The sequence below is a fragment of the Ambystoma mexicanum genome, chromosome 7p, assembly GCF_040938575.1.
Source record: "Ambystoma mexicanum isolate Mex_15411 chromosome 7p, UKY_AmexF1_1, whole genome shotgun sequence".
NCBI classification, from domain to species: Eukaryota; Metazoa; Chordata; class Amphibia; order Caudata; family Ambystomatidae; genus Ambystoma; species Ambystoma mexicanum.
In genome coordinates this window covers 604,642,482-604,656,309 of record NC_090939.1, presented here as the reverse complement: position 1 = coordinate 604,656,309, position 13,828 = coordinate 604,642,482, and the positions used below count along the sequence as shown (strand labels likewise).

The following is a 13,828-nucleotide window of genomic DNA, read 5'->3' as shown; positions in this document are numbered from 1 at the left end:
CCGAAGCTTGCGCTTGTAGAGAGGCTCTCATATCTGGATCCTAGGGCTGCCAGCTGTATTTATATAGGTGTCTCCCATTCTAGACTGCAAGGATGAACTTGCCAACATTTCAGTCACTTTGCTTGCTAATCATTTTGTTATATGTGGTGATGGAGGCTAGGGCTTGGAGAGAGGCCCTGATATCTTGGTCCTTGGCCTGATGCCTATAGTCCTACAGCAGTCTCCCAGCCCAGAATGCAAGATTACACTTGAAAGCACTTCAGATTGAGTGTTTCAGTACCCACTTCTTGCCCCTCTTCATGTTGGGTCCATGAAGGAAAGGGTCAGTATGGCTTCTTAGAGACACCAGATCTTTGGGAGATGACATCTTGGCTGTGCCCGTTGGGTAAGGGACCAGATTGACGTTTTTCAATTCCCCCTGTTCTTCAGTAGTCTGGTGTTTGCCAAATACTGGGCAGAACTTTGCAGTCGGAACAGTTCTTGGAAGAGTTATGGGAATGACCAATCTTCTTTGCAACTACTATTTGGTTGGGCATCTTCATCAGTCCTTAGGAGCTCTTTCCAATGTTCAACAAAGTATGGATGCAGATTTTGTCATTGTATTGGGTTTTGGGGGGTTGAACAAAGAGACTTATTTCTTCCAGCACAACTATTCTACTGTACCATACCTCGCAACATTTATACAATTGTTCAACATTCAGCCTTCCTGGGTCGGAAGGTCTTTCCCATTAGTGAGCAATGGAAGAATCAAGTGCTACTGAATCTGATATATCAAGACATCCATTTGTATTCTCATTCTGGTCTGGTTCTGCCTCTTTCTGTATTGTTTTCCTCTGTTTCTGCTAGCAATTTTTTTTTTTTAACCCTAACGAAAATGAAAAATTAATCCACATAAAACATACACATTGTGCAAGTGTGAAATGAAACAACAAATAGAAACCTACATCTTTCAACTCCTTTCAGGTGAGACTAAATATGAATCTGATAAAATGTATGATTTTTTTTTTCTATTGGTTTAAAAATTTCACATTTGCTATTTCATCTTTCATCAACTTTTCAGATGCAGAAAGGAAAAGTTTGTATGCGCTATTTTTGGAGTCTGTGCAGTCACGCCTGCAACATGGAAAAGACTCTGCTCCAAACATTATTACAGAGCAGCAAGCTACAAAACTAAGTCTGATAAAGATGCAGTGCATAGTTGCAAGACACCTTGAACTTGAGGATGTTCATGACCCACTTTTGGCTATTAACTTTGCAAGGTATGTCAGTTCGGCAATATTAACCAATTGCAGTGTTGCCTTTTAATAATTGATGTTTTGTTTGGTCGTTCAGTCCCCGCCTGTAAAATATCTACCATTTGTTAAAACTATAGAGAGTTTATGGAAAAAACAATTGCAATGTAGTAAAGATTTTGCACAACAACAAGTGATGCTAGCAACTTTCTTACCGCAAATTGACTTGGTGCAATGTACATGACTTTCATTCAGAGCCTGATAGGTGTTTGTGCTCCTGATGCAATTTGGAATTCCTGAAAGTGCTGTTCAATGGATTGCCTTTCTCCCGCAGATTCCTCATCAGATAGATATCCATTGCGGTGTCGGCTGCTCAGAAAGGTTTTCGACAGGGGTTGTAGTGCACCTAGACTCATCCGTTTTGACTCGATGCCTAGATCATCATACATATTTATTTATCTTTTTGTAATGCGCCAGAGCCCACAGACATATATACAGCATCACTATGCCCCTGTACCTCAGTTCCTTTTGTCAATGCACTCAGCACACTGCTTGGAGAACACTGCGAATCCTTTACTTTTCCATTCAATGTTTTTGTTGCTGTTCTTTGACGCGAGTTCGGGCCTTGTCCATGTCCTGAGTATCCGTGTTCAAACTCTGTAGAGACTGCAGCTCCAAGATGTCCATTACGGACCTGCACAACATCTGCGTTGTGGCACCTCAGTTCCGGTCACAACACTGAGGACTGTGGTTCGAGCAATCTGAAATCCCTCAGGGAACGGGCAGCAAAACTTGCGGTGGACCGACCTCCTTCAAAATTTCCAGCACGGTCGACCATTCGATCAGCCGAGGCCGAGACACAGGGGCCGACTCTGGAGATGGAAGAGACATCAAAATAAATTCCAAGAAGAGGTCTCATTCCCATATCCCCTCATCCTCTTTCTCTTCCCACAAGAAGAAACACCACCACCAGCACCGTCACAGGTCCAATTCTTTGGACGACCCGTTTGTCATCGGCGGGGCCAACATCCAGGGCTGAGCAGGAGGAATTCAAGGAACAGATGTTAGAAATGTTCTTTTAGGCAGCTGCGGGCACAGGCAAGCCCTCGATGCAGCAGGCCCAGTGGCTCCAAAGGTGCCTCGTAGCCCTGGCCCCAAAGCGACCACCAAGACTACAGCATTGTCGTCGGCAGAGCCGTGAGGCTCAGCGTCGAACGGCCAGGCCGCTTTCGGCACTGATATTTGCAGTGCACCTTGGGCGCCAATAACTTACGATGCGCCCCCGGCACCTAGTCCTCTCGGCGCGATTACAAAGCGGTCGATGTCATCGACCCCCCATCGAGCAGCCTTTTGCGACTAAGTCCAGGGCCAAAATGTTCAACTCCATCTCTGATATTTTCGGCACTGCTGATGGCGATGACCAAGGTGGCTTTGATCCTACATGTTCAGGTGCTGGAGGGACTGATTACTTTGTCGACCAAGCAGATCTGGTGGTACTGGCTTCTGGCCTTCATGACACCAATGGACTGGACACGTCCCCAGGTGTGGAAACACAGCAGGCCCACCCCTATGGCCATGCTAACGCCAAGTATCTGGCTTTAGTCGACAGGGTGGTGGATATCCTGGGATGGGATGCTCCAGCCAAGCCTTTGTCAGGCTATGACTTGACTAATATCCTTGATGAAGGATTTTCTACAGAAAGGCCATGCCCTTCAATGCAGCTATCGCTGACTTTATCGCCACCATGTGACAGAGGCCTTGCACCACGCCCCCTGTTCACCCCGACTTCACCAAGAAGTATAGGCCGGCAAGGGGATGTTACGGAGAATTTTCATTTCTGTGCTAATTCCCTTCAACATCATAGACCCTAGCTCTTTTGCTGGATTTACGGCTTGTGATTTTTTCCTCCTGAGTGAGTGGGACCTTTTTCTCACTCCCTCACGTATTTTTCCTGACTTGGATTTTTGTGTTTTACTGTTTTATGGAGTCTGACAAACTCAATGGGTATCTGCTTTTTGCATAGTGACACACAGCACCTTAGGTGCAGTGCCACTCGGATGTCACTTGGACTTCTCTTAATGTTTAATTACATTTTCTTGGGTGAACTCCCGTTCCCAAGAATAGTAAGATGCTTACCTTTTTCTTTGTGGGACCAGCACACACCACCCTATGCGGAGTGCTGGGAGGTTACGTAGTAATTCCCTAGCCCACTTCTCATGTAACATTTTGTTGTTACTTTAACCTACATTAAATTGCTGGTGGCAGTGGTTTACTTGTACTACCAGTGTGCATTTCTACCCCAGACTGAACCCTCAGGTGCAGTACAGCACCCATGGGTGAAAACGTTTTCCAAAATGCCCCCTATCTTTTTTCTGCCATTTTCTGTTGGTTTTTTCTTTATTGGCTTTTACTCTGTTAGTTGAAACCGGTTTGAGCACCCAGGAAGTGCCAGCAAGTGGCTGTTTGGCTGGTCACACTTGTTTGGAGCAGCAGATTTGTGGATTCTGCTGTGCATCGCTGCGTCGCTAAGAGGAAGATGACCTCCCTCATTGAAGAGCGCAACACGCCGTCAACTTTACTTCATGGACTAAAGTAATTATTTTGTGCTCTCTTGATAGAGACTTGCTTTCTTGGTATGCGGTCTCGCGTTGTGCGGACTCGAGTTGTGTGTCCTTAAGCCATTTTCCGTCTGACGGTGGTTATTGTTCTTTTTTATTTCCTTAGTTACGCCCAGTTAACCACGCCCCCCGGGGGGCTTGTGACGTTCGTTTGTGTGTTTCAAAACCCGTGTTACGTGCACCAGCGCGCACCCAGGAAGTGCCAGCAAGTGGCTGTTTGGTTGTTCGGGTGGTCGGGAGAAGGGAGAAGGCACTGTGGTAAGATTGTACTGAGCTCTGGTTCTCCAGCATGAGGTCTGGCATGGATTCATATGCTGATGAATATTCCCCTTCGTCAGGCTGAGAATCTTCGGTAAAGAAAAAATCAGTATCAGTTTCGTTGCTGTTCTGTCTTTCTTAGTAGTAACCAATCACTGGTCTCTGGGTCATACTGCCCCAGGCAATGACTGCCCTCTCCCTAAGCCCCACCCCTGGCAGCCATCCTCAGATTTTTAACGAATGTTCAAGTGTTGGGAGTCCCTGTGCTATAGCTCTTGAGCTTTTACTGCGTTTTGTGCTTTTTCAAAGAGATTTATCTCATTTTTCGGTTTAATCGAGCCTCAAGCTCCACCGTTTCTACTTCCGACCAACGGGGACCCGTTTTGGATTTATCTACGCCCCTCAAGGGTGAAGTTTTCGTCGAGTTACGCTTCTTGGAGGATTCCAGAAGTTTCTGAGGCCTACCTCGTGGACGAGAAGAACATGGCCCAGGAGAAGGGAAGCTCGATTCCCGGCAAACTGTTCAGGATCTGCCCTGGATGCAACCTACAAAATGTGTTCAAGGAGGATGAGCATTCGAAATGCCTTTACTGCCTCCACAAGGACAAAACGCACGTGGAGAAGGACTGTGCGTTTTTGCTTTAATATGCTGGATCGGACGATGAGGGATCGCCAAACCCGTCTCTCAAACTGGCTGGAAGGCAAGAGCCCAGCAGTTGAGAAGAAGTCAGAGCGGTCTTCTAAGTCCTGTGAGGGCGCCCCGGCGACGGGGGCCCAACAGAAGGCAAAGCACCGCGAGTCCGCGGGCACCGGGAGCGCCAAACGGTAGGGCTCCTCGGCTGCAAGGCAGGGCGCACCTTCATCGTCGCCATCAACCGCGAGCCAACGCCTGGCTCGGGGAAGAGAAAATCTGAGAACCCGGCTAAGCTTCTGGAGGGGCCCCGGTCGTTCTTGAAGGAACCGGCTGAGGGGGAGCGAGGCGGTGAACCTCCCCCTAAGGTGAAGGACTCAAGCGCGCCCAAGGTGGTGAAGGCCTTGACTCACCCGGCTAAGGCCTCTATCAAGGGAGTCGCTGCAGCCCTGGCGAAGCCTGTGGAGGCTATCCCAGTGGAGGCGACCTCGGCCCAGAGTTTCCGTGCCTCCGCCGAGGGAATCCACTTTTAAGCCCATCGAGAAGACCCCCGTGAAGACCCCGGTGGAAAAAGAGGGGGGGGGCGGTGGCCGTTACGGACATGGACACAACCTCTGAGGGGGAACTGACCGAGAATTTGGAAGAGGCCCAGCCCCACGGGAGGAATCCCGAGGAGGGGGACGACGAGAGCGAGGGTGGCAACGACAACGAGGTTCCCATGGAGGAACAACCGTCGCTCCCGGCACACCCGTCGCAACCCGAGCCCAACCCGAGCCTCGGGACAACTCGGCAGCCATTTTGATGGCAATCCAAGCCTTATGCACGGAGATAAGGACGAGACTGCCCCTGCCCCCGACGGACGACCCAGCTGTACCGGGTGCGTCGGGAAGCCCTCCGAACAAGAGGAGGAGAATTCATCCAGTGCCCCTTCAGCCCTCACGGCCTTCTCAGCCTTTGTGTGCTTCCCCGATCCCGAGGGACGACACGGGAACGGACACGGCCACGACGGGGACGGATGACGACGGCTGTGACGGGACTGGACTCCCATCTCCGATTCCTCGGGCGTCCCCGCCCGACGAGATTGGCTCCTTCCACGCCATGATTGCCAGGGCATCCAAGCTTTTTCAGCTCTGCCCTGAGGAGAAGGAAGGCTTCCTCTACCAACGGCGCAAGGCCAAGAGGAAGACGGTCCTCACAGTGCCGTTGCTGGATGACATCTGGGACGAGGGACTTTCCCTCCTCAAGAACCCGTCCAAGATACCTGCCAAGAGGGACCGGTACGAGAAGAAGTACCGGGTCCCCGACGCCGCCCCGTTGTGCCTTAGGGCGCAGCCGACCCCTTATTCGGTCGTCTCAGCTGCGGCCAAGAAGAAAGCGGGGGGGCATCGGCTTCATCCTCAACTTCTCCACCGGATGGCGAGGGAAAGAAGCTGGACGCCGTGGGACGAGTCATCTCGTCGGCGGCAACGACAATTAAGGCGGCCAACGCCCTAGCCATTGTGGCCCGCTACGACAGGGAATTGTGGTACAAGATCGCACCCCTGTTGGACTTCCTCCCGAACGACAAGAGGGCAGAGGCCCTGGCGATCCTACAGGAGGGTGAGGTGGCGTCGGACCACGCCATAACTGTGGCCACGGACATTGCCGACACCGGTTTCTGTCAGTTGGGCAACAGCGTTTGCCTTCGACGGCCGGGGTGGCACAAAGCGACGGATTTCCGCCAGGATGTGCAAGCCAAGGTTTTGGACATGCCCTTCGACGGGAACAATCTGTTTGGAAAGACTGTGGATGAATCGCTGCAGGCCATCAAGACCGACACAGAGACGGCTCAGGCCTTGGGAGTTCTGCAGCAACGGCGGCCGCCCTTTCGGAACTCCGGAGGCAAGCAAGGTGCCTCCAAAGGATTCGGCGGCGGCTCCTCGACCTACCGTCAGGCGGCCCACTCCTCGTCGCAAGAAGCCTACAGGGGACGAGGCAAGTCAGGTGGATCTCGCTGTCGTCGCCAGGGAGGCCAAGCCGGCAAGGCTGCTTCCAAGCAAGACTGAACCGGCTGTTGCGTTGGGCCCCCACCGAAGCACCCCGGTGGGAGGCCGGCTGACAAAGTTCGTCAGCGTGTGGGAGTCCATCTCCACTGACCGTTGGGTGCTGGATGCCCTGGCCCACCGGCATACTCTGGAATTTCTAAAGAAGTGCCCCCGAATTCCGCCCGTGGCCAGGATGGAAAACCACGTCCCTCAACTGCTGTTAGAGGTAAGGGCGATGCTCAAGAAAGTAGCCACCAAGCTCGTCCCAAAGAGGCTCCGGGGCTCCAGAGTATACTCAAGATAGTTCCTCGTCAGAAAGAAGACAGGAGGTTGGCGTCCCATCCTGGACTTGCGTCCGCTAAACAAATACATCAAGGCACAGAAGTTCCGGATGGTCACCCTCCAGCATGTGCTGGGCCAGCTGGAGGAAGGCAACTTCCTATCGTTGTTGGATCGGGAGGATGCATACTTTCACATCCCCATCCTAAAAGGACACCGAAAGTTTCTCAGGTTCGTAATCCAAGAGCAGCACTACCAGTTCAAGGCCCTCCCATTCGGATTGAAGTTGGCGCCCAAGGTGTTCACCAAGTGCCTAGCACCAGTGGCGGCGTGGCTGCGCCTGTAGGGGATCCACGTCTACCCCTACCTGTACGACTGGCTCATGCGATCAGGGACAAGGGAACTTGCCCTCGAACACACAGCAAGGACCGCCCGGCTGCTCACGGAGCTGGGATTCTCCATCAACTTCCCCAGATCCCACCTGGTTCCGTCGCAGGTCGCGCTGTTTCTGGGAGCCAAGCTCGATACAGTAGCGCAGTTGGCCTCGCTGTCGGAGGAAAGAACGCAGTCCATCCTGGGCAAGGTACAGCGTCTGCTGGCCACGGACGGGGCCAGAGAGGTCCATCAAGTCCCTTCTCGGATGATGTCCTCCTGATCTATCTGGTGCGCCTGTGCAGGCTTCGGATGCGTCCTCTGCAGGAGTTCCTCGACGCCCGTTGGACGCAAGCACCGGGCAGTTTCAAGGACAAGATCTTGCTCAACGAAGTATTCCGCCAAGCAATTCGATGGCGGGGCACCCGCGCGCATCTCACCACAGGCACAGACTTTCAGACCCCAGCACACCAGGTGATGGTGACGACGGATGCCTCCCTGGAGGGGTGGGGAGCGCACACCAGAGATCTTCACGCGAGAGGCCTGTGGCTCCCGGAGGAAAGGCCGCTCCACATCAACATACTGGAGCTCCGAGCAGTGTTCTGGGCCCTCAAGTCATTCCTCCTTTCCCCCAAGGGCAAGGTGGTGAGGATCTTCCCTGACAACACCACCACGATGTTCTACATCCGGAAGCGGGGAGGAACCAGATCCCCAGCCCTGTCCAAGGAAGCCCAGGATCTGTGGCACTGGGCCGTTGCCCAGGGGATGTTTCTGGTGCCTTTTCATCTAGCAGGGGTAAAAAACACCATCACCGACTCACTCAGCAGGGAGCTGCGCTCGTGCCACGACTGGGAACTATGCCAGGATCAAGTGGATCAACTCTTCCGGCAATGGGGCAAACCCCAAATCGATCTGTTCGCGACGGCGACAAACTCCAAGTGCCAGAGGTTTGCCAGCTGGTTCCCCCAGCCGAGGAGCATGGGCGATGCTTTCTCGTTCCCCTGGGACGGCCTGTTCCTGTATGCGTTCCCGCCGTTGCTGCTCAGGCTCATCAACCAACTCAAGAGGTCCTGGTGCAGGATGATCCTTGTCGCACCGAGGTGGCCGAGACAGATATGGTTCCCGGACCTTCTGGATTTGTCAGAATCCCCACCAATCAAACTGTCGACGGACGCAGATCTTCCCTCCAGAGAAGGAGGCGCCATTCTTCATCACGACCCGGAGTCGCTGAACTTGCAGGCCTGGCTCCTGCAGCACTAGAGTTTGGAGGGTACGATATCCCGGCTGACTGCAGAGAGGTTCTTGCAAAGGCCAGGGCGTCCTCAACTCTCAAGTGCTATGGACACAAGTGGAAGAGGTTCTCTGTCTGGTGCCGTGCACAGAAGATTAACCCTCTACGGATTACAGCCCCTCAAGTGCTACTGTACTTAATGTCGCTGGCCAAAGCTGGATACTGTAGTTAATGTCGCTGGCCAAAGCTGGTCTAGCTCACGATTCCATCAAGATACATCTGGCAGCGATTTCCCGATACACCAGAACTGCAGGACGGTCGTCCCTGTGGTCTCATCGCCTGGTGAAGGAGTTTATGAAAGGACTGTTCCAATCGTTCCTGCCGGTGAAGGGTCCAGCCCCGGCGTGGGAGCTCAACGTGTTGCTGACCAGGCTCATGGGCCCGCCCTTCGAGCCCTTGCATTCAGTTCCGTTGAAGTTCCTGTCGTGGAAGACAGCGTTCCTTGTGGCCATCACCTCTGCACGACGCGTGGGAGAGATTCAGGCCCTTTCCTGCAAGCCTCCATACTTGGCTTTCCACGAGACGAGGGTGGTGCTGAGGACGCACCCCTCCTTCATGCCCAAGGTGCTGACAGACTTTCATCTCAACGAACCCTTGGCGTTACCAGTCTTTTTCCCATCGCCTTCGTCGCAGGCCGAGAGAACTTTGCACTCGCTGGATGTAGCTACAGCGCTGAAGTTCTACGTGGACCGAACGAAGAGTTTTCGGAAGACATCACAGCTGTTTGTGAACTTTGGACCTGTGAACCAAGGCTCTCTCGAAGGCTTCCATTTCCAGATGGCTCTCCGGCTGCATCATGCACTGTCATCGGTTGGCAAACCAACCGTTGCCCGGCCGTCCGAGAGCCCATTCGACCAAAGCGATCGCTGATACCATGCGTTGTCTGGTGTGCCCCTGCTGGACATCTGCAGGGCTGCTACGTGGAGGTCGACGCACGCCTTCACGAGATTCTACTGCGTCGACCGGGATTCCAGGGAAGAGTCCAGAGTCGGCCAGGAAGTGCTGCGCAACCTGTTCGCTTAAGGTGAGCCTGGTGAGGAGGTAAGAGATGCTTAATGTTGAGTTGTATGTAATGCTTATTGTTGAGCCTTGCCACCTCCCATGGTTGTGGATGTGTGTACTGCTATGTATTCTTATATTCATGAGCAGGTGAATACATGCCAGACCCCATGCTGGAGAAGGAACAAGTTACTTACCTGTAACTGTTGTTCTCCAGCATGGGTCTGGCATGGATTCACATGCAAACCCTCCCTCCTTCCCCTCTGCGGCTCTTCACTTGGTCATACTGCCACTTTACGTGCTACCAAATCTGAGGATGGCTGCCAGGGACGGGGCTTAGGGAGAGGGCAGTCATGGGCTGGGGCAGTATGACCCAGAGACCAGTGATTGGTTACTACTAAGAAAGACAGATCAGAAACAAAACTGATAGTGATTTTTTCTTTACCGAGGATTCCCAGCCTGACGACGTGGAATATTCATGAGCATGTGAATCCATGCCAGACCCATGCTGGAGAACAACAGTTACAGGTAAGTAACTTGTTCCTTTTCCACTTTAAATTGTTTTCTGCTCATAACCTTCTTTCCTGATAGCGCTGCTTTCATATTTCTGGGTTATTTATAAATAATACTGCTAAAAATGGCAGAAGGACTTCGTAGTGGTAAAATTTGTAAGACTATCGAGCCCTTAGCTACAGCTGGTATGATTTCAGATACACCTCATGCCCATTGTAAGGCTTATTATAAGGCTTCCATTAAGCCCGTGGCTGATAAATTACCATCTAATTCTAGCATAACAAAGGAAGTGACCTACTCTATTTAACATAGCTTTCTAAGCATGCGTATTCTGAATGAGGAGGCGGACATAAAGTCCCTTACACCTCCGCGTCGTAAACCCACGGATTTAGGTTTCTCTATGATGGCTCCTGTGGTCTTGGGTGAATTGGCTAAGCGAACAAGATTATCTTTGGGTCCTTCCACCCCGTCAATGGACGGGCGGGTGGCATTGATATTGTTCACCTTCATCAGGCACAATGGGATTCTAGTGGAAGCTAAGTTTCAGGCAGTGATTTGGCTAAAGCAGATGGGGAAGAGAGGATGTATCCTCTCCCTCCTTTGAATGCAATTACAGATGGTGAGGACTCTAATATTATTTTGCCTTTAAATATCTATTCAAGTCATGTAGACAAACTTCCTCCGCCTCTTGGTTCTCAAGAGGCGACCCATATTGAGAGCATTGGTCTGTCCTCTGTGGGGTATGAGGCTGAATTATCTGAACAACAATTTCCGGTCTTGTCTAGAATCCTTAATTTATTAGACAAGCGACATGAATTGACTCATGCTGAACTGAAAACTCAGCAACACTTGAATGTTGAAATTCTGACAAAAATCAGCAAATTAGAAGGACTTTTCTTTGTTGATTTAATGTTGAAAAAAAAAGGATGATATCTTCATAGCTGAATCAAAATCTCCCTCGCAAATTAATAATACCTATTCTCAAACTGTACCTCTAATATCCTTGGAGAAACCGACACAAACCCATCTATCAGGGACCATTAATGCAAAAGAGAAACGCTTATATGCGGATTCTCTACTCCCTCCTGGCTCACAAGAGCTGTCAAATAAAGACATTGAACCTCATACTCTGGATTGTAAGGAGATGACCCATGAAGTTAGGGCACTCTCAAAGATGTTGTACAAGTTGTTTGCCGACTTCTCACGCTTGCCACAACATATTGGGTTAATCAGTGATGCTGAGACAGAGAGCGTCTCAGTTGAGATGCCTCACACGCCTTCTGCCCTAACTAACATTATTGACCAACAAAAAGTAGATGTCCATATTGGTGCATCTACTTCAGAAGTGACACAAGGTGCAGATGACTGCCCGGCAGATGACTCGAAGGGAGGTTTTCTGTCACGAAAACAAAGTCATCTGTATGTTATGGCGGTGAATAGAAAGGTGAAAAGACAGCTTGCGATGAAAGCAATTGACACTAAGATTGCTCCAACAGATAGTCATCACTAAGCAGCCTTGTGATTCTATTAATATGATTGGCGAGGCTGCAAGTGATGACCATAAGCTTGACTTTGCCCAACTTGATGCAGAAAGTAAAATAGCTTTACAAGTGTCGGTTAATGAAGATATGACTCACATTGAGAAACCAATTTCACATCCCCCTCTTATCCAGCAAAAAATGGGTAAGAAAAGTAAAAATCCTGTTGTTAATATTGTAAAACATATGGGCCCTTTAGACAAGGTTGGGGCCCCATTTAATATAAATCATTCTATACCGTCTGTGCCTGACTTGAGTAAATATAAGGAGGAGGGCAAGCAAGCCCAATTGTCCTCATTCTACCCTGTGCATAATATCAAAACTGGGCAGGCAGAGACGTTTATCGTACCGACAGTCCAAGAACTTAAACCTCAGGTAGTAGGGGAGGCGGGATCTGGTTCTACCCTTCCAACTCGACAACAAGATGAAATAGTGATGGATATGGGTACGAATCCGATTGCTGATCAGGTGCTAAAATCTCCTTTATTGAATCGTAATAATGTATCTGTTCATGAGCAGCAGGATGGGATGATGGAAGACCAAGTGCAAAATGAAGATGCCCTTCCCATTTTTGGCTGGATTAGTCAACCAGTCATTAATGCTAAGTCTCGCCTTAATCGAGCATTTATATTTATGATCTTTAACCAAATTCCCATGCTGCGCATATTGACTTCTTGTGACGTGGTGTGGGTTAAATTAGCTGAGCATGATAATTTAAGAATGCTTGCACAATCAAGTTAATTATTTTAAGGCAGATTGGGACTATCGTGAGGAGGATTTGGAAATACTGGGCATACGTATGGTTAGGTTTGAAAATTCTTAGACTTCTGTCTGCCCTCTTCCCCGGTGGCCAACTGAAAATTCGCAGATTCAATCACGACAGACACCAGTCTGCCAGAAATGATTGTCCATCTTTCTGCAATAGCTTCTAATATTAAGGACTGGTCTTGGCTTGGTACTCTTTTTAAATCAATTCTTGATAGCAATGTCAACAAAGTAGCACTGTAGCTCTAGAATTCTGAGTTCATTCCTGGAATTTTCTTAGTTTTAAGAATTTTGAAATGGGAAGGAGCTCATTGTCAATCTTTGAGTCTCCTTCAATCATCTTACTACAATAAACTATGCTTTTAAAGGTACCTTTGGTTGATGGCTACACTGGCTTCTATGTTTTTGCTTCAAAAGGAGAGAGGGGCCGACATAGTGGGGGTCTGGCAGTCTTGATCAACAACAAAATCAATTTTAAAGCTACTGTTCTTCTGGAGGTTGACTCTATTTTAGCAGTTGAAATTGTTTTAAATGACTCACACACTGATGTCCTACTTGTGATTTGCTTGTATGTTAACTACTTGGCCTTTAATATGGATGAAGTAATGGATTTGTTGGATGGGGTCCTAGAAGATGCTACCCTGGCTAACCCTAATTATACCATTATTGTCGGTGGTGACTTTAATTGTAGTTGCCATACGCAGTTTAATCATAATGTTGGTTCCCAAAAACAAAGAAGGGGCCAGCAATGGGTCCAATATTTTGCTAGTTGGAATCTAGGTTTGAGCAACTTCAATGATGACTCTATTAACTATACGTGGCACAGGTCTCAAGGTGAATCAATGATTGACTTTTTCTTTGTTTCCTTAAATGCTGCAAATCCCAATTCTACTTGTATCATTAGTGACGTTGGTCTTAGTGATCACTGCATCATCTATGTTCAAGTTTCTATACTTTGCCGTATTTAATTATGTGATGCTATGCCAGAACTAGGTTTGTTGGTTGCTAAACGGAAAAATCTTTCAGTATGTTGGAATAAGACTGTCAACATTTGATTCATGCTCTTTCAGATCTAATAATGTATGAAGCGAACAAACATTACTCTAGGCCTGATTTTATTTGGTTAGAATCCTATAATAACTACATTATAAGAGAAGAACTTGCTTTACTTGTCTCCCTTACTGTTAAGAATAAACTTAGATATCCTAATATATATTCGGCTGAAATTGCGCATTTAAAGCATGAAAAGAACAGGGAGATTTGTTTATTTAATAAAACTACCAACTCAATTGAGTGTGTTGGCAGATT

At 49.3% G+C, this 13,828-nt stretch overlaps 1 protein-coding gene across 1 annotated transcript in view; it reads left to right on the top strand.

The window, feature by feature from the left end:
* TUBGCP5 (tubulin gamma complex component 5) overlaps positions 1–13,828 on the top strand; it is a 1,250,274-nt gene that overhangs the window by 543,209 nt on the left and 693,237 nt on the right. Inside the window, exon 14 of the mRNA XM_069636613.1 lies at positions 1,061–1,259. Coding sequence (XP_069492714.1) covers positions 1,061–1,259 — 199 coding nt within the window. The remainder of the gene's footprint in view (positions 1–1,060; positions 1,260–13,828) is intronic.